The sequence below is a fragment of the Lolium perenne genome, chromosome 3, assembly GCF_019359855.2.
Source record: "Lolium perenne isolate Kyuss_39 chromosome 3, Kyuss_2.0, whole genome shotgun sequence".
In the NCBI taxonomy this organism is placed as follows: Eukaryota; Viridiplantae; Streptophyta; class Magnoliopsida; order Poales; family Poaceae; genus Lolium; species Lolium perenne.
In genome coordinates, this window is record NC_067246.2 from 284,675,937 (window position 1) to 284,696,947 (window position 21,011).

At 41.4% G+C, this 21,011-nt stretch overlaps 1 protein-coding gene across 1 annotated transcript; it reads left to right on the forward strand.

The window, feature by feature from the left end:
* The first annotated feature begins 2,359 nt into the window (after positions 1–2,359).
* Positions 2,360–12,644, forward strand: LOC127344256 (sterol 3-beta-glucosyltransferase UGT80B1). The gene is made up of 14 exons (XM_051370485.2): positions 2,360–2,754; positions 3,470–3,603; positions 4,355–4,597; positions 5,320–5,431; positions 5,632–5,802; positions 6,831–6,894; positions 7,804–7,861; positions 8,013–8,187; positions 8,929–9,059; positions 10,265–10,367; positions 10,609–10,685; positions 11,470–11,517; positions 11,838–11,987; positions 12,212–12,644. Exons 1-14 carry the CDS (start codon positions 2,559–2,561, stop codon positions 12,410–12,412), a joined length of 1,863 nt encoding a protein of 620 aa, XP_051226445.1. The 5' UTR covers positions 2,360–2,558; the 3' UTR covers positions 12,413–12,644.
* Positions 12,645–21,011: the final 8,367 nt, after the last annotated feature.

A 21,011-nucleotide genomic window follows, 5' to 3' on the forward strand; every position in this document is an offset into this window, starting at 1 on the left:
TTACCGAGACCATCCGAGGATGCGGCGGCGGCGAAACTCCTGATTCCCTTTGAGGGGGTCAGATCCTGCTACTCTGGAGCTCCAGAGAAGGGGGAAATCATCATTATGGTCATCACCTCTCCTCCTTGGCGTGGGAGGAGGCCTCTCCATCATCACCATCATCAAGACTAGCACCATCTCCATAATCCACTCCGTCCCCCTCGTAGTTTGAGAGTTGCTATACCCTAGATACTTGCTTTGTGCTCCTATTCATGTTTGTGATTGAGCACTTGTCTTTATTTGGAGGTGAAGTTATATTTTCAGATTGTGGTGTACCAGTTATGCCACTGAATATGATCATGTTTGCATGTTGTGAGTAGTTCCCGTATGTTCCTGAAGGCATAGGATGAATTAGCAATGATTCATATATAACATGTGTTGCTATTTTGTCTAGTGTTTATCTTTTTATGTGATTCTATGACGGTGTTGTGCGACCGTCGACTGCACATCACTTCACCTATATGGGCTCATAGGAGAACACCGTAGTGTAATGGAGTGAGGGAGACTTGGGAGGACATGTAAACCTGAGAACGAGTCATGCAGTTACTCTTATGGGGTATTAGTATCGGGGATCTTAAGAGTGTAATGCTATGGTGGAACTTTATGTCTTAATAACTCTTGTGCAGTCATTTACTTGGCCATAAGATCCATCATAATGGGTTTAGTTTATTTATTTAGCTATACCTAATAATTGCTCCGTCCAAAGAACATTAAAACTTGACAAGATATTCAACGTGTTATTTTAGAAATCTCTATGCCATGCAAAATCCATGCAACCCTCAGGAACGTTTTCCACATATAAGACACACATCACTTGAGTTTGTCCTCTTGCCACATAGAGGATTGGGATTTTCTCTCATTGAGGCTTTCAAATATCACTATTTATTTCCTGCATTTTTATTCTCATTGCAACTATACATCCAAAAATCCCAAAAAACAGTTGCATCTTTTATTGTTTTATTTATCACTCTTGCTAACCAATACCTTCAGCTTCTCGTGGGTTCGACAACCTTTTCTAATCGAAAGGTACTACAATTGATCTCCTGCACTTGGGAGTCATCTCGCGCCGACAAACCTACCACGACAAAGGGGGGATACCATCAATCAACAACACATGCCTTTCCTGTAGCACCGTTCTTCTTGCTTCTACACCCATTTGGGCTAGCACCATCACTCTTGGACGTAATTAACCTCACACCCATGATATGCAGCGGTTAAGGTGGCGAGAAAAACACAGATCTCCTTAGCAACAAAAGCTCAGGGCACATGTGTCAACGCTCCTGAATTAGCAACCACCTGTTCGCCAGACTCATGCGAGAGAGAGAGACAGGTGTGTCGACAACATCACTCAACTCAAGATCCAACGACTGAGCCGCGATCATGTCCATGCCCTCGCGCTCAGAGGTAGCCGACTAATTAGGCAGCGATGATGGGCCACGAGGAGAGAAACAACCGTGGAGGTGCTCTTGCTCAACAACTGATGATTTCTGCTTAGAGGAGTCAAGCGCGACCGAAGCCTGCGCTTTGGCGAGCCCCAAACCAATAGAAGGACATGCCTCAGTCGGCTCCACAGAAACACCAGCACACGCCAACAACAACTTCAGAGCTGCCACCTCTTCACGAAGTGGGCGAGACGCCTCCTCGACACGAACATCAACCAACTGAAGGAGCTCCATGCGCATCAAAGCAACCTGGGACAGAAAGAGAGAGAGAGAGAGAGTCCAGAGTGGCATTGATCTTGAACCGCTCACAACTTGTAGGAGAGGCTCTCGGCGCCACCGTTGCAACCGAGTGACCCACGACCTCAATCTAACCCCGAGATGATGAAGGACGACGAGGCTGAGCAGATGGAGAGTGGCTCTGTTGGCAAGGAGCAGAAGCAACCGTAGATCGAACACAAGTGGCCACCTCTTCACCAATAGTGGCAGGAAATCGAGCGCGATAGAAACACTTCGGGTGACTAGAACGATAACAGCGGATGCATCTAAAAGACCTAGGATATATGCTGATCTGATGGTCACCCTGAAGCACCTGAAAATCTCCCACTAGTCCACGCTTGAAGGCGAGACCCTCGAAGCAAAGGTGTCGGCTCACGGCCCAATTAAGAGACGCTGTAGCCCGCAATGACGGCCACTCGCCCAGACCGAGGCCAGGAGTCCATTGACTCTATTCACCCACCAGGGCCATCACCGTTCTATCTCTTAAAAAAAAAAAATCCACCACCGGATCGGAATCTAAGATCAAAATCTCGTCTTTTCCTCCAACGGGGCGCCACCTGCCGTTCCTCGCCAGCCTAGCAAAACACCTCTGCCCAGCTGAGCTGCCCACCTTCTCGGCAACGAGTCAACCTCGCGAGCCGGCAGCCTCGCAGCTGCACGTCCCTCTCCGCTCCGCTCGCGCCGCGCCCACTCCCGGTCCCAAGAACCTCGAAGCTCTCGTCTCCCGGCGGCGCGGCCAATGCGAACGCGGTGCCGCGGACGCCGGCAGTAGCGGTCAGGTCAACCACGCGGGCAGGGGGTATGAGGTGCAACGGCGAGGCGTCGGCGGGAGAGGGCAGCGGGAGCGGCGACCTTCGGAGGAGGAAAGGAGGCCAGGATATGGTGGGATCCTCGTCCTCCTTCGCGGAGGGGACGCGGGAGTTCGTGCTGAGCACCATGGACGAGAGGTTCTCCGGATCGGTCGACGCCGACGGGTTCCCCTCCTCGCGCCGGGAAGGTTAGTTTCGAGATTTGTTTTTGAATACGAGATACTAGGGGCGCTGAATTTCATAAAGTCAAACCCAAGTTCAGTTTCAGTAGTATCACTACCCATGTAAATGCGCGATCCAACCTGTGGTACAGTATAGTACTGGACGGTTACCTTCTAAAGCAAGGGCTCGCTTGAGGCTTTAGCCAAGTTTGACCTCCTGTTGAAGAGGTGTTCAGGCCCAGGTGTAAAATGTAGTGTTCAGCGTGTCACGGTGTCAGTCTACTCTAGGTGCAAGGACTGGATCCAGGCAATGCTTGCGATGCAGGTTTCTGCTCCAGGCCTTCTAATTTCGCTCTTGCTATAGGGAACTAATGGATCGGTTATCATTACATTGTCTAGATTTTTTTTATATGGTTCATTGCAGTCATGTTCTCTCTTTATGTTTATATGGAGTATGTGCATCAAGTTATGGGGTTTGCTTCTAGTTCCTCCTAAAAGAAGTTACCATTGGTTCGAGAGGATCTACGGGACATCATGCAAAATCGTCTAAGATGTTAATTTTGTAGTGTAGTTTCCAATTGCATCAGGTCGGTTGATTGATAAAGCCAGTGTGCACTCTATTCAGACTATGTCAATTTTTGTGGTTAAATGTGCACAATAGAATTATGATAGCTTGCTCTGTATGTGTATTTTTGCTCTGAAACATCATTGTTTATAACCCTATTATTCTGGTCTTCAACAGTATTCGGGCATAGCAAATCCACAACTGCAACTTTTCATTCTTTTAAGGGGCGAGAGCATCCCTTTGTCCGATCACAATCCGATAGGTTGCTTAAGTGCGACCTCACGCTGGATATGCTATCAGAAAATGAGAAGGTAAGCACATCCTTTGGTACCTCTCTATTTTACGTCATTGCCCATTAAGTACATCATGCTAGATTTTCCCTCAGAAAACGTTGACACAATGTTAAATTGTCAGTTTGTCTGTATTTTTGTAATTGATGCAGTAGTTTCATTGACCTCATGATATATTTTTTCCTGGAGAAAAGTCTCGATGTATTGAAGAGGTAGAAAGAACAGTCAAGCTCAAGGGGGCTGCTTACAACTCAACGCAAAAAAAGAAAATTAGTGCGTATCCCAGTCAGCTGGGAGACCAACTTGCAAACGGAATCCACCCGCACGATTCCATTGCCGCGCCTCGTCTCTCAAAAAAAACAACCTAGGCATATGTGGCTGATATTTGGAGTTGGTGATGATGCATATATAGCTGCAGTTATTGCTCTATCTACTCTACTTTATCTCTTTACTTTGTGCTAGTTATGTTGGTGCCGGTAATGGGTTGATGCGGGTTTGGTGTGCGGCTTACCACAATCTGGTGGAGTAGAGCTTGGTTTAGTTGAGGAGAATTTGTGGACATCCAGGAAGCTACACTTCCATGTTCTATCCTAATGGAAATGGTATCTTGCAATAGCAATGTTTTTTCCTTTCCATTGTACTTATCCAGGGTTACAATAACATTCACATGTCATATTGGACCTACAAATAGCAAAGTTCTATACTCTGTTGGGTTTTAGCCTGTTTGCTCCTACTATGTGTTATAGCTATTCTTGGTTGTTTCTTCTTTCAGATGAAGATAGTTGAGAAGTTGGTAAAGATCCAGAAAGATGGTACACTGGAGGTAGATTTGACACGTAGTGCCCTTGTTGCCTCGGAACTCTCAGAGATCGATGCTTTTGCTTCTGTGCAACGTGATGCTGAAGAAGTCACATCTGGATTGAGCAAGTCTGTGCCAAAGTTGAAGATTGTTATGCTTGTAGTTGGAACACGAGGGGATGTTCAGCCATTTATTGCATTAGCTAAACGACTTCAGGCAAGTGAACTTGCAACCACCTATTAGAGATCCCAATAAACAAACTCGCATTAATGAAAATGCATATGATATTTCAATATGTTACTAGTATGCACACAAATTAATTGGGAGTTCCAATAAACAAACTCGCATTAATGAAAATGCATATGATATTTCAATATGTTACTAGTATGCACACAAATTAATTGGGAGGTTCCTATCACTATTTCTCTGGAATCTTTAGAAGATGGAATCATTACTGTCTGCCCAGCAGTCTATTATGAGCGAGCTGATGCCTGTTTGCTATTCTTTGAAATCCTTAGAGGCTCTACTGCTACGGTGATTGCGTACTCATGTGCAGCTCTACACAAAATTTGACATGTCCAACATTTCTGTAGCACTAATTTTACATGCATAAGGTGCTCTCCCCAAAATTAAATAGCAGCCTCGTTAACTTGTCATAGTTAAAAAGAAAAAAAGTGAGTTTGTGTTCTTACATGCTTGTGACTAATCTGGCATCATCTACCTTGGCAGTGCTTGGTTTAATTCCCCACTAGCTGTTCACAAAGAAGAGAGAAACATGTCCTTATGTTCGAATTTTTAATTATACACAATAATCATGATATCTTACAGGATATCCACAAAGATGAAGAAATATATGTTACAAAATCCCTCCGTTTTCATTTGTACCTGCTACATCAGTCTATGTTCTTCTTCATAATAAAAAAATGGTATTTTCGCAGGAATTTGGTCACCATGTTAGATTGGCATCTCATGTCAACTTCCGTACTTTTGTGAAGTCAGCTGGTGTTGATTTTTACCCATTGGGTGGTGATCCTCGTATTATGGCTCAGTGTATGGTTGCTGTCTATTGACCTTATATTATGTATATTGTTAGAATGGCACTGCATATGATAATCCAACCTTTTATTTAATGATGAAATAACATTGTCCCTTAAGAAACAAAATACATGCAATTCTTAAGCAAGTAAATTGTGTAAGAATGCATGCACATACTCACATTCGATTTGTAAGGGGTGCATTTTCATCTGCAGACATGACAAAAAACAAAGGATTTTTAATGCTTGCGCCCAATGAGATTTCTGTTCAAAGAAAGCAGGTCAAGGAAATCATTTTCTCTCTTCTACCTGCATGCACAGAACCTGATTTGGATACTGGAACACCTTTCAGAGCTCAGGCAATAATAGCAAATCCTCCTGCTTTAGGTGGGTCTGTCCGTCACTACACTCCTTTATTCCATGTTGTAACATTTCTGTATACCTTTGCTAACTCAGTTAACATGTTTTCCAAAAAAAATACATGTAAATTCTCTTTAGTTGTGTGGTTAGACGGTGCAGTATATACATCTGTATATGGAATATAGTCATATTCGTTATGAACTTTGATATCATCATTGTTCCATTATATGTGCAGACTCCTAATTTCTTAAGTAAGTATTGCCTCTGGTTACCTATGTTAATCATAACATAGAGACTACTTTATACATTAAACTCGGTTGGCTTGTAACGCAGCCAAGATTTTTGAGTCGCGACTCAAAAGTTAGCTGGCAGCCCTGTGATTTGGTGTATAGTCGATGAAAGTTGCTGTATAGTCTCCATAAATCGCTGTATAGTCACGAGTTGCTGTGATTTTGAAAAAAAAACGACTTGGCGCCTATACAGCGACTCAAAAACCATAACACAGCAATTCTGGTTTTCTAAGTTAATGAGACTACTTAGTATTTTGCATTCATTTAAAGCCAATAAGTCTGCTGTACAGTTCTTGATTCGTTCGTGCACACCAATTTTTTATTATGTCCAACTTTACTTGCTTTTACCCTGATATCTTCAATATTTCAATGAATGCCACAATTGAGATGTACCAATATGTACTTTTTTCGTAAGACACAAAAAGAAGACAAGTCAGTGTTCTCAGTACAAGTAAGTAAACATGGGGAATCCTTACTACATGTTCAGGTTTAAAAGTCTGTGCAAGCTGCCCACTATCCTACAAACATTAACTACATGGAAAACAACACCAATTTATAGAATGTGCATCAGCCTCAGATTGGATGTTCTTCTCTAGTTGTGTGTCTTCTCCGTTTCACTGAAGACTGAATTATTTTTTTCCTTCAAATGGTTAATTGACCTTATGGTGTATGTAATCATTTACCTTTCTGGCATGTGGCATCTTGTGCATCATACAACATGTATATACAGTGTAACTGAAACTTTGCATATTGCTATTATTTCAGGACATCTGCATATTGCTGAGGCACTTGGGGTACCTCTGCACATCTTCTTTACTTTTCCATGGACGTAAGTCAAACATTTCACAATCTTAAATATGCCATCATGTTTATCCAGTGAAAACATTTACATTGTTTTTTTGCGTGTGTCTCAGTTGCCATTGGTTGTGTTAGAATAGTGCTCCCTCCTTATAAGTTTATAAGGCATGAACGTGTTTCAAGACTAACTTTGATAATTTAAGTTATATGCCACAAAACAGGTATTACCATCTAATTCACATTTGAAAGAAGTTTCGAATTGTATTTTTATCGCATATAATATAACTCATATATTATTGGTCTAATTGATGGTCAAAGTAAATCTTAAAATATGTGGGTGCTTAAAAACTGAAAGGGAGAGATTTTTTCTTACGATGAAATCCCTCTGGAACTGCTCATATTATACCACCAGAATATACTCAAAGTTACACTCTTTGTTCTGTTTACTTGTCTAACCAAGAATAGTTTTCCCCATCCCTCAAAGTATACTTCAACAGCTACCATAGTAGACTCCTGGGGAAAGTCCATTGATTAGTGAGGACTATTATTTGCAAATTATAATTTCAGTCAAGACACTCACTTCCTGTGCATGTATTCATAATCTGATTGTTATACCTTTCCTTCTACATCTGTTAATCTAATATCTAAGTAACCTATAGTCAAAATTCACTAATCTTGAACTTTTTACTAGATATTAAGCATTTCTCTCATGCATGTCAGCTTATCTCTGGCTACAGTGCTCACAATGTCATGTATTCCCAATAGAAATTGTATTAACAGTGTATCACATAGATTGACTTAATGATACTGTAAAAAGTAGAACACTACTATACATTTTAATAAATAATTATGGTTAACTTTTTTTGAACTAATATTTATGTTTTACTGTTTAAGTAAAGTTGTTATGTATGTTTTCCTAATTGCTAACATTTGTAGGCAGGCCAACAAATGAGTTCCCTCATCCACTGGCACGGACGCCTCAGAGCGCAACCTACAGGGTACAGCCTTAACTTTTCACTATTGTGCGCATGCAATTTAAACATGTAAATTGGTCCCTTTTTTGTCCATGAAGATGAAATTGTTCTATCTCGATTTTTCACTCAAGATATGGATATTCAGATTCTGACATCTTTACCCCCTCACATTCAGCTATCTTATCTTATTGTGGATCTAATAATCTGGTGGGGCACAAGAGGATTCATAAATGATTTCAGAAAGAAGTTAAACTTGGCCCCCATAGCTTACTTCAGCACATACCATGGATCCATATCACATTTACCTACAGGATACATGTGGAGTCCTCACCTTATGCCGAAGCCAAAGGGTATCCTGATATTACTTTATTTAACTTTGTGATCTTCACTATTTACGAGTTAATGAATTTGAAATTAATTGTTCACATGTTTAACCATTATGCAACATGCTTCTACATTTTTCTGCTTATTTTGGGTTTATATCCATGCATCTACTGTCTTTTAGTATTCAGATACATTCCTTTCTGGTCTTAAATTTGGCCAAAGTGCATCGTACTTATTAACGTTTGAGGGTACAAAAGTTCAAACTTTATTTTGGGTCGATGAAAGGTTATGTACCCAAGGATCCACCAAATAAGCATCATTGGGAGCATTATTACCAGTTGAATCGGAATGGGTGAAAGCTAGAATGCCCAAGCAGATGATTGAAGTTTTGTCTAATTGGATGGGTTCCCAGAACTCAAGGTTTATGCTTCACGTTTCGAAGGAAGAGGAGGATCAGTTGGTCATGTTTTAAGGAAAAGCTTCCAACGAGTCACTTTATCCTGTTTCTTAGCTGGGCCAGTCCTTGACTTGTGTTTGCAGTTTTTCTCATTGGATCCTTAGCTCTTACTGTTGTACATTATATTATATTATCAGTATATATTTCAACAGGGTCCTTCCCTATTGTTTACATAAAAATGTTGTGTTTTAGATTAGTCATTTGCTAGCTCTAGCTGATGCAAACAGATTGTTCTTTTTTTTTTGTTGCAAATTTTATGCTTTAATAATCTGTTTTATATTGGCTGTATTAACTACATTCTTGTCTGCAGACTGGGGCTCTCTAGTGGATGTCGTAGGATTCTGCTTCTTGAATCTTGGCACAAAGTACCAACCACCACTACAGCTTTCACAGTGGCTACAACAAGGGCCCGATCCAATATACATTGGTTTTGGTAGCATGGTATGGACCCTGTGTAAAAATGTATTACGATGATTCTAAAACAGTTCAGTAATCTTGTATTTTATCTCATTTACTATTATATTTATCAATTCTACTGTAATGCATATCTTTTTGTACCTGGTATTACATTTTGTTCTACCGTAAAAAGTTACGCCCCTGGTTCTTTGGTTCCTTGAAGGCTTGAACTGTAGTTATCTTTCATGAACATGTTTTCACCATTCTTAATCGCAAGTTCGCATCCCAATATTCTTCATCTTTTTTCACATAGTAAACATACTTTTTATCGAAGACATATATTTATATCTTTTACTTAGTTTTATGAAGGATGATGACACGCTTCACCAGCACCTTCAAGCAAAATCATGCCAGTGACTGTACTTAGTTTTATTGACGACCATACTGAGTCATTATGATATAATTACTAATCATGTAAATGTATCTGATACCGCTAAAATATTGGATAACCTGCCTAGATTGTAAGATCAGATGTCTTCGGCTTTAGTAGGACAGTAATGGAATTGTTGATTCATCCCTTCATGAATATATATTTTTTATTTTTTCATTTGTACCTAGAAGAAGCATTCAGATAGGGGAAAAACAAAGTTAAAGCACCAAACACACCTAACGGCAAGACCCAGAAACCAGGAAGAAACCAAAACAGCCCTTGGAATTTTGTTTACTTTCCAATCGAGCCAGGACTATCTGATACACCATATAATTTTTTTTCGAGAAAACGCAAAGGACCTGTACTCCATATAAATGGAGGTGCCTGTGTCTTGCTGCCTGCTGCTGTTCACCTTGGTGGCCACGTCGTGGGTTATGGTTGTGGGTTGGCATGTGCGTCTGAGGCGCAGCACTGCCTTGGGCAGGTGAGTGAGGGAAAATGCTCACAGAAGGAATGGGGGAGGGTTTGACCTGAGTAAGATGAGTTACCAGGCAGGACTAGCCTAGTGGGCTGCGTGAGACTGGCAAATCTTGGCTTGATGGCTACATATGCACTTTTGGCACAAAATTGAACTAGCGCTGACCTTGATCCCCTCCCCTACTCCTGGGATCATAACAACGTCACTTCCACATCTGGTTTATTATTATTCTTCCAAAATTATAATGGGCTAGTAGAATATTGCCAGACCTATTTTGTCTGTTTTTTTTATGTAAGAGTAATAAATATCTAATTCTTATTATGTGGTTTATTTTGTGTGAAGCCTCTTGATGATGAAAAAAAGGTCACTACTATCATATTGGATGCGCTAAGAGAAACAGGACAGAGAGGAATCATTAGCCGTGGTTGGGGAGATCTTGGAAGTTGTAAGTGCCTATTAATCAATTAAAAATTTTGGGGACAACCAGTGTTCATATTGTGCATACCATATTCTGATATATTCTGTAGCATGCGAGTAGTGTGTACGCAACAATATGGGCGCTCTTCTATAGCATTGATGTTTCTTACATTTCGTAGAGATTTTCGAAGGTAGTTAGAAAATAGTTACTCTTCGTTCACATTTTGTCCATCGGCCTTGTTATTTATTTGTCCAACTTGCGCCTGCAGTTTCAGAAGTTCCAGTTGACGTCTTCATTGTGGAGGATTGCCCCCATGACTGGCTGTTTCCTCGCTGTACTGCAGTAGTGAGTTTACTATTTCAACACCACCGTTTGTTGACTTGCAGGAAATTTTCATGAAGTGATACCAACAGGCTATTGAATTCGTGCATTCTTGTAATGCCAAAAGAAAAAAAAGTTATGGAAGAACTTTTCTCTACATGTCAGAAGTCATAAATTAATATCATGTCAGCAGCTCATTCAATTTTTAACATCATGAATCTTTCTCGCTTACAATTGTTTTGGCTGCTGGAGAGTGTCTAGTGGATGAAAGCATCCATTGAACGAGAAGTCTTCTTCTGTGTAAACATGACCTTTCTACTTCATGTATGTGCGTAACTTTTTCGTGGTAACAACTTGTATAAACAGTTATTAAATTTATTTAATACTAAAATCCTCCAATTAGCATACAGTATCAGACATCACCAGTATCTATTTTTTTTTGGAGTAACCTACATACTAACTTGACACATTTCAGTTATGTTAATATCCGTAGTTTCTGAAAATCGAACTAGTGATGCGGGCGGTTTGCTGGTTGGACCACCATCTTGGGTGGTCTGACTGTTTTAATAGACTATTTCGATGTTGAATGCCTTGTTTAGTCAACACGGCAATTCACCACAGTTAATAGTGCTAACTTGGAATGTTAGGGACGTGTTCTAAAGAGCTTCCTCCTCTTATGCTTATATTACAATAGTATTCTGCACCAGAATTTTCGATTCTAATTTTGCTTCGGACTGTTTTCTGAAACTACATTGTACTTCTGTTTCCACATACACATTACTGATCAGGTTGTATGTTTGTTTACCAGGTCCATCATGGTGGAGCAGGTACCACAGCTGCAGGCCTGATTGCTGGGGTAAGCTACTAGCCTACTAGTCTGCAGTACTAATAGAGGTTGAAAGAACATAAGATGTCTTAGCACATGATGCCCTTCGAAATTTTTGGCACAAAACATGGTACACACCAGTCACCACTGGAACAGAACCAGAGCACGTGACGTTCATAATGAAAGGTTCATCTGACAAGATAATCTGTAATTTTTTATCTTGATGCTTGCTATGCACATCATCCTCATGTACAAGACCTTCAATCTGCTCTAAGAAACTTACATTTCCTTATCATTCAGTATCACCAATCTTTTGGGAATGTCCTGACTACTCTTCATGCTCTTAACAGTGTCCAACCACCATAGTGCCCTTTTTTGGCGATCAGTTCTTCTGGGGTGAGTTAATTCATGCACGTGGTGTGGGTCCTGCACCTATTCGTGTAACAGAGCTTACTACGGAGGGGCTTTCAAATGCAATAAGATTCATGCTTGATCCTGAGGTAGCACTCCTTTTCATGCTCTTGTTCTGTTCTCTTTTTCTAGTCACTTATGACATGTTCATTTGTCATCTTTCACTACATGGGGAATTATATGCTACTAATCTGAATCTGTTTAAGGGGAGATATTTAATAATCTGTTAATCTTATGATATATAAACACATTCTTTGGTAATGAGTAGACAGATATATTGTTTTAACTGGTCCATTCATGTACTTTCGTGAAGGTGAAATCCCGATCAATGGAATTAGCAATAGCAATAGGGAATGAAGACGGTGTTGCGGCTGCTGTAGATTCGTTTCACCAACATCTGCCTTCAGAACTTCCACTTACTCCACCTGCCATGCCTGTCGAGGAAGAAGGGCTGGACCTGTTTCAAATGCTTTCTCGATATCTGGAGAAGTGTTGCCTTCCATTCAATTCTTAGTTGTTCATAGTGTAGATATCAGTTCAATTTATTTATTTATTTGTGTGACTAGGGAACAGAAATGGATGTCTCGTAAAAGTTGGGGAAGTGAAATAAACTCTGGTTCATCACCCCGGGCCAATCGCACACTTCCCCTTTTCCGGTGTTAATATCACAAATAAGGGTGTGTTGTAGCTTCATTGTACATGGTCAGGGAATTACCATTGAATTCATATTACATTTGTTTTGCTGATAGGTGCTTGAAACTCGCACCGCGGAGAACTATTTTTTAAAGCAAGGCACTGCGAAGAATTAGTGTACTCGAATGTTTTGGCATTGCTACTTCTAAGAGGATGTTATGATTGTTTTCTAGGTTGTGAAGTCGACAATAGTTTGCAACCGTTTGCCAAAAAGACTTGTCATTTTTAAGCTTAGCACAGGTGTAGCAGGTGCTAGAGCATCTCCACTCAGCGCCCCCAAACGACTAGAGCATCTTGATACGTCTCCGACGTATCGATAATTTCTTATGTTCCATGCCACATTATTGATGATATCTACATGTTTTATGCATACTTTATGTCATATTTATGCCGAAGGGCCAGTTCCTGTTTTCTGCTGTTTTTGGTTCCAGAAATCCTAGTAAGGAAATATTCTCGGAATTGGACGAAATCAACGCTCAGGGTCCTATTTTTCCACGAAGCTTCCAGAAGTCCGAAGGGGAAATGAAGTGGGGCCACGAGGTGGGGACACAGTAGGACGGCGCGGCCCAAGCCCTGGCCGCGCCGGCCTAGTGTGTGGCCCCACCAGGACTCCACCGACCTTGCCCTTCCGCCTACTTAAAGTCTCCGTCGCGAAAACCCTACCACGTTCGACGAAACCAGAGAAAACCTTCCAGAGCCGCCGCCATCGCGAAGCCAAGATGCGGGGGACAGAGTCCTGTTCGCACGCCGCCGGACGGGGAAGTGCCCCGGAAGGCTTCTCCATCGACACCACCGCCATCTTCATCAACGCCGCTTGCCTCCCATGAGGAGGGAGTAGTTCTCCATCGAGGCTCGGGGCTGTACCGGTAGCTATGTGGTTCATCTCTCTCCTATGTACTTCAATACAATAATCTCATGAGCTGCCTTACATGATTGAGATTCATATGATGATGCTTGTAATCTAGATGTCATTGTGCTAGTCAAGTGGATTTTACTTATGTGATCTCCGGAGACTCCTTGTCCCACGTGTGTAAAGGTGACAGTGTGTGCACCGTGTGGGTCTCTTAGGCTATATTTCACAGAATACTTATTCGCTGTTATGAATGGCATAGTGAAGTGCTTATTTATATCCCTTTATGATTGCAATGTGTTTTGTATCACAATATATCTGCGTGCTACTCTAGTGATGTTATTAAAGTAGTTTATTCCTCCTGCACGGTGTAATGGTGACAGTGTGTGCATCGTGTAGTACTTGGCGTAGGCTATGATTGTGATCTCTTGTAGATTATGAAGTTAACTATTGCTATGATAGTATTGATGTGATCTATTCCTCCTTTCGTAGTGTGAAGGTGACAATTATTGCATGCTATGTTAGTACTTGGTTTGGTTATGTTGATCTGTTATGCACTCTAAGGTTATTTAAATATGAACATTGAATATTGTGGAGCTTGTTAACTCCGGCATTGAGGGTTCGTGTAATCCTACACAGTTAGTGGTGTTCATCATCCAACAAGAGGGTGTAGAGTCTAGCATCTATCTATTTATTCTGTTATGTGATCAATGTTGAGAGTGTCCACTAGTGAAAGTATGATCCCTAGGCCTTGTTCCTAAATATCGCTATCGTCGCTTGTTTATCGTTTTTTCGCATCTTTACTTCCTGCAATATTACTACCATCAACTGCACGCCAGCAAGCACTTTTCTGGCGCCGTTACTACTGCTCATATTCATTCATACCACTTGTATTTCACTATCTCTTCACCGAACTAGTGCACCTATTAGGTGTGTTGGGGACACAAGAGACTTCTTGCTTTGTGGTTGCAGGGTTGCATGAGAGGGATATCTTTGACCTCTTCCTCCCTGAGTTCGATAAACCTTGGGTGATCCACTTAAGGGAAACTTGCTGCTGGTCTACAAACCTCTGCTCTTGGAGGCCCAACACTGTCTACAAGAATAGAAGCACCCGTAGACATCAAGCACTTTTCTGGCGCCGTTGCCGGGGAGGAAAGGTAAAAGGCATTCATACTCCGGTCCCAGGTAAAGTACTTTTCTGGCGCCGTTGTGTGTGTGCTCGAAGCTATTTCCTTTAGATCCTGCAATTGCATCTTTTTGTTTCTTGTTTACACTAGTTAGGCATAATGGACAACAATGAGCTTCTTATTCTATTTCCTGATTTAAGACATGGATGGTTTGATGCGAAAATTAAAAAACCTATGGAACATATTAGTATGAACGCTTTGAACACCATTGTTGCTAATGATATGGAAAATTTTAAGCTTGGGGAAGCTGGCTTTGATGAGCATGATATTTTTAGTCCCCCAAGCATTAAGGAGAAAATTTACTTTGACGATACTTTGCCTCCTATTTATGATGATTATAATGATATTGGTCTTCTGGTGCCGCCTACTATGGAGGATAAGTTTAATTATGATTACAATATGTCTCCTATATTTGATGATGAGAATAATAATGATAGCTACTTTGTTGAATTTGCTCCCACTACAACTAATAAAATTGATTATGCTTATGTGGAGAGTAATGATACTTTTATGCATGTGAATAAGAATGCTTTATGTGATACTTATATTGTTGAGTTTGTTCATGATGCCTCTGAAAATTATTATGAGAGAGGAAAATATGGTTGTAAAATTTTTCATGTTACTAAAACACCTCTCTATATGCTGAAATTTTTGAAGTTACACTTGTTCTATCTTCCTCTGCTTGTTACTTTTTTCTTCATGAACTTGTTTATTTACAAAACTCCTATGCATAGGAAGCATGTTAGACTTAAATTTGTTTTGAATTTGCTTTTTGATGCTCTCTTTTTCTTCAACTCTTATTTCTTGCGAGTGCATCATTAAAATTGTTGAGCCTATCTTAATGGCTATAAAGAAAGAACTTCTTGGGAGATAACCCATGTGTTTATTTTGCTACAGTAGCTTTGTTTTATATTTGAGTCTTGGAAGTTGTTACTACTGTAGCAACCTCTTCTTATCTTATTTTATTGCATTGTTGTGCGAAGTAAAGTCTTTGATAGCAAGGTTGATACTAGATTTGGATTACTGCGTAGAAACAGATTTCTGTCTGTCACGAATCTGGGCAGAATTCTCTGTAGGTAACTCAGAAGAATCTGCCAATTTACGTGCGTGATCCTCAGATATGTACGCAACTTTCATTCAATTTGGGCATTTTCATCTGAGCAAGTCTGGTGCCACTTTAAAATTCGTCTTTACGGACTGTTCTGTTTTGACAGATTCTGCCTTTTATTTCGCATTGCCTCTTTTGCTGTGTTGGATGGATTTCTTTATTCCATTGACTTCCAGTAGCTTTGTGCAATGTCCAGAAGTGTTAAGAATGATTGTGTCACCTCTAAACATGTGAATTTTTGATTATGCACTAACCCTCTAATGAGTTTGTTTCGAGTTTGGTGTGGAGGAAGTTTTCAAGGGTCAAGAGAGGAGGATGATATACTATGATCAAGAAGAGTGAAGAGTCTAAGCTTGGGGATGCCCCAGTGGTTCATCCCTGCATATTTCAAGAAGACTCAAGCGTCTAAGCTTGGGGATGCCTTGGGCATCCCCTTCTTCATCGACAAATTTATCAGGTTCCTCCCTTAAAACTATATTTTTATTCGGTCATATCTTATGTACTTTACTTGGAGCGTCTGTGTGCTTTTGTTTGTGTTTTTGTTTGAATAAATGCTTGTGTGGGAGAGAGACACGCTCCGCTGGTTCGTATGAACACATGTGTTCTTAGCTTTTAATGTTCATGGCGAAGGTTGAAACTGCTTCGTTCATTGTTATATGGTTGGAAACGGAAAATGCTACATGTAGTAATTGGTAAAATATCTTGGATAATGTGATACTTGGCAATTGTTGTGCTCATGTTTAAGCTCTTGCATCATATACTTTGCACCTATTAATGAAGAAATACATAGAGCTTGCTAAAATTTGGTTTGCATAATTGGTCTCTCTAAAGTCTAGATAATTTCTAGTATTGAGTTTTGAACAACAAGGAAGACGGTGTAGAGTCTTATAATGTTTACAATATGTCTTTTATGTGAGTTTTGTTGCACCGGTTCATCCTTGTGTTTGTTTCAAATAACCTTGCTAGCCTAAACCTTGTATCGAGAGGGAATACTTCTCATGCATCCAAAATCCTTGAGCCAACCACTATGCCATTTGTGTCCACCATACCAACCTACTACATGGTATTTCTCCGCCATTCCAAAGTAAATTGCCTGAGTGCTACCTTTAAATAATTCAAAATTTATCACCTCTGATTTGTGTCAATGTTTTATAGCTCATGAGGAAGTATGTGGTGTTTATCTTTCATTCTTGTTGGGCAACTTTCACCAATGGACTAGTGGCTTCATCCGCTTATCCAATAACTTTGCAAAAAGAGCTGGCAATGGGATTCCCAGTCCCAAATTAATTAACAAAAATAGACACTCCTCCATGGTATGTGATTGTTGGACGGCACCCGAAGGATTCGGTTAGCCATGGCTTGAGAAAGCAAAGGTGGGGAGGAGTGTCATCATAATAAAACTAAAATAAAAAGGCACTCCTTCATGGTATGAGATTGTTGGCAGGCACCCGAGGATTCGGTTAGCCATGGTTTTTGAAAGAAAGGTTGGAAGAAGTGCCACACAAAAATAAAAATAAAATGGGAGCCGCTCTTTGAAGGTTTGTCTGGCAAGGGGGTTAGAGTGCCCACTACCATTCGTTGACAACAACAAACACCTCTCAAAATTTTACTTTTATGCTCTCTTTATGTTTTCAAAACCAAAGCTCTAGCACAAATATAGCAATCAATGCTTTTCCTCTATGGAGGATCATTCTTTTACTTTTATTGTTGAGTCAGTTCACCTATTTCTCTCCACCTCAAGAAGCAAACACTTGTGTGAACTGTGCATTGATTCCTACATACTTGCATATTGCACTTGTTATATTACTTTGCATTGACAACTATCCATGAGATATACATGTTACAAGTTGAAAGCAACCGCTGAAACTTCATCTTCCTTTGTGTTGCTTCAATACCTTTACTTTGAATTATTGCTTTATGAGTTAACTCTTATGCAAGACTTATTGACAAGGTATCAACTTGTCAATGCCTATGGATTGTAGGCTAGGGTTTAGTTAGAAGTAGAGGGCAAGTAGATCTCGAAGGTTTCAGCCGAAAAGTACTCGACGATTATGAAAATTAGGGTTTGCAGATAATGATTCGATGATCTCCTCGTCCCTCGACCCCCCCTTTATATAGGAGGTGGAGCCGAGGGATTCGTGTAGTACAAATTACAGAGTCCGGGACGGTTTCTAACTCATCCCGCCAGATTACAAAATAACACTTCCTATTACAACTCTATCTTTCCTTAAATACATCTTGGGCTCTCGAATCCTCTTATTCTTCGGGTAGTGGGCCTTCAGTAAACCCCGGGTACTATCTTCGGCAAGCCCATTTGGGATGCCTATGTCAGTAGCCCCCGAGATTTTGCTTGAATCGTAGAGTCAGGGAAAATCTCCACTGTTTATTTTTATTCAAAAGCTTTAACCTTTTTATACTTCTTCATATAAAATTCTATATTGTACAGGGATAATGGTAGTTGGGGCTAGTTCATCTGACGGATCAGGTACTAGTTAACTGCTCTGGTGGCAATCCGCAAAAACCTACTTCAAGATCACGTCCCTGGACATGATCTCGGATATCGGTGTAAACATCGACAGTGCCGCTTAAGGTCTTACCATTACGTCGAGTCCCAGTCAAATTTATCGGGTACCTAACGCGTCCGTTAGGATTTTTCTTCGTATCTCGTTGATACGGATAAAAGCAGCAGAGCGCGATCTTTGGCGATGCCACGCCCACAGAACGGATCTGGGTCTTACCTTCGCAAATTTGCGGCATTCAGAAATTGATCGCAACTTTGGCGTTCTGAGAATATATTGTCGAGTGCTTTTCCGGCTGTTAGAATGGCACATTTTATCGAGTCAATTTTGACTTATATTGTTCTCCCGATGGGAGTATATGTAGAGTTAATTATAACTCGAAATATACTCTCTTGCTTTTCTATCTTTTATTTTTGAACTTCATCGGCACGCGAACAGCGTTCCCGATGGGAGTAGCTCCCCGAGGCTACAGCCAAGAACTTGTGCTTGGTTGTAGGCTCAACATTTTAGTCCACCTTGTCACTATATTGTTATTATGTCCCAATATGATCTTCTCTTTATCTCTCGGGTGCGCGAACAGCGCTCCCGATGGGAGTAGCCCCGAGGCTACAGCCAAGGACTTGTGCTTGGTTGTAGGCTCAACATTTTCTATATTGCCATACTCGAAATTTTACTTTTTGTCGAAGTAGCCCCGAGCATTTGGGCAAAAACTTGTATTTGATCAAAGGCTCCCGAAGTATTCAAATAACTCCTCTTGTCGCCAATCTTTTCGAATTCTTGCTCGGCATGCTTCAAATTTACTTCATCTCTGTTTAACAATCGTGATTTTTCTGCCCGTGGGTCCATTGCTTCTTCCACGTTGACACGTCGTGCAAGTGGGGGACACACGTCCTCCGCTTTTCTTGGCGCACGTACGGTAACGCTTATCTCAAAGAAAATACCTTTTTACCCTTTTATCTAGAAGATTTGCTGTCACCACACGATTTCTTCATCCAACGGTTCATCGCTTCACCCGATTCTTATATAAACCTTTCTTCAACCTACGTGCACTCCCTCGCTTGCGCCGCACATCTGCTTTCTCTTCGCAAAGCTTCCCCGCGCCCAACTATCTCTGTTCTTCCACACTCACGATCACCGCTTTGCCCATTGCCGTTGATGCCACCGCGCACACGACTTACTTCGCCACAAAGACGCCGTAATCCAAGATGGCCGCCGAAGATCTTGAGTGGGAGAGATCCAAGATCTCCAACCAGGATGTCAATACGCTCGAAGAGGCTTGGCCTCATGAAGAAAGAAGACGCCATTCGCTTTCCTAGCGAGGAGAGCTACCCCAACCCTCCAATGGAGTATCGGGTTAGTTTCGTTGATCACCTTATCCGCGGCCTGTCGGCCCCAATTCATGATTTCCTCCGCGGCCTTCTTTTCGTTTATGGGATTCAACCGCACCAGCTTGACCCCCAATTCCATCCTTCACATTTCCATTTTTATCACACTTTGCGAATGCTTCCTCGGAATTCCTCCTAATTGGATTCTCGTGGAAACGCATTTTCTGCCTCCGCCGTAATCGAGCTCACAACGCCACCTATAACATAGGCGGCGTTGTTATCTGTGTCCGAACCGATGTCGATTATTTCGACGTCAAGTTTCGATTCTCGTCCAAGGATGGCGCAAAAGATGGCTCTACATTCACGAAGAAAATGCCAACTCTGTGGAGCACAACATAATTCCTTTCGACGGAAGTGCCAAGATCCAGCCGCCGTTCTGGGACGCCGAAGCTTCCGAAGAAGAGAAAAAGGCGACGTAAGCTCTTATGTCTCGTATTCATCAGCTCCAAAATACTCGAGGCAAAGAACTATCTCGGTGTTCAAATCATCGCCTACTTCCTTAGGATTAGAGTGCAGCCTCTTCGGCTCGCAAAAATCCCCTTTGGACGTATTCACGGGTGAAAACGACGCCATGTAATCTCCGCCGATCTTTCCGTAAAGGACTTGGAGAAATTGGTTCGAAGAGTTTCTCGACTAGCCAAGAAGGATCCTATTCCCTCCTCTTGTCGAGTAGAACCATACGGTGCTTCCAATCCTCTTCCCGAGGTATTTTGTCTTCTCGAGTTTTTGTCTTGTTCTAAACTTTTCCTTGCATCTCATTGTATTGGTATCTCGCTAATTTTCTTTTGTCGCTATTTTCTTGCAGAACCATCCTACTATGGCTTCCTTCCTCCTCTTCCCGAGGATGGAGAAGTCGAAGAAAGGACCATTGTCACGGATGATAATCGTGAAGCTCCATCTTTTGTGAACGAACCCGTGGATTCTCGAAAATCATGCGGGTCATTCTGAAGATACTTTATCGGCACAATCTCCTCCCCCGCTGTCTCTCCAAGAGGCAAAAGGAAAAGGAACGATGTCGAAGATTCCGGCACTTCCAAAGCCGAAGAAATTGATCCTTCACGTCGAAGGCAGCTTATGATCCTTATCTTGGATCCTTCGTCAGCTCGTAAGTCCTTTTTACTTTTCTTCTTATTTACGTACTCGAAATGTTTATCTTGTCTTGATTTTAAGCTGTCGATTTTTAACCAACGTGATGACGAGGAAGAAGTACCAAGTGTTGACGTGGCTCCTCGAACAAGCACGTCACATACCGTACTTGCCTCGGACACGCTAGTTGAAGGAGAAGAATCCTCGCCTCCTCAACAAAACGTCGTCACCACAACTCCGCCAGAAGCCCCTTGCTCCTTCACCAAAAAGGACAAGGGTTGAAAA

What these genes read in the sequence shown, in the direction of transcription:
- LOC127344256 (XM_051370485.2), top strand. Translation starts at nt 2,559, where the DNA reads ATGAGGTGCAACGGCGAGGCGTCGGCGGGAGAGGGCAGCGGGAGCGGC. An exon ending in CCCCTCCTCGCGCCGGGAAG is followed by an intron (nt 2,755 to 3,469) that starts GTTAGTTTCGAG and finishes GGTCTTCAACAG; the next exon opens with TATTCGGGCATAGCAAATCC. An exon ending in TCCTCGTATTATGGCTCAGT is followed by an intron (nt 5,432 to 5,631) that starts GTATGGTTGCTG and finishes TTTCATCTGCAG; the next exon opens with ACATGACAAAAAACAAAGGA.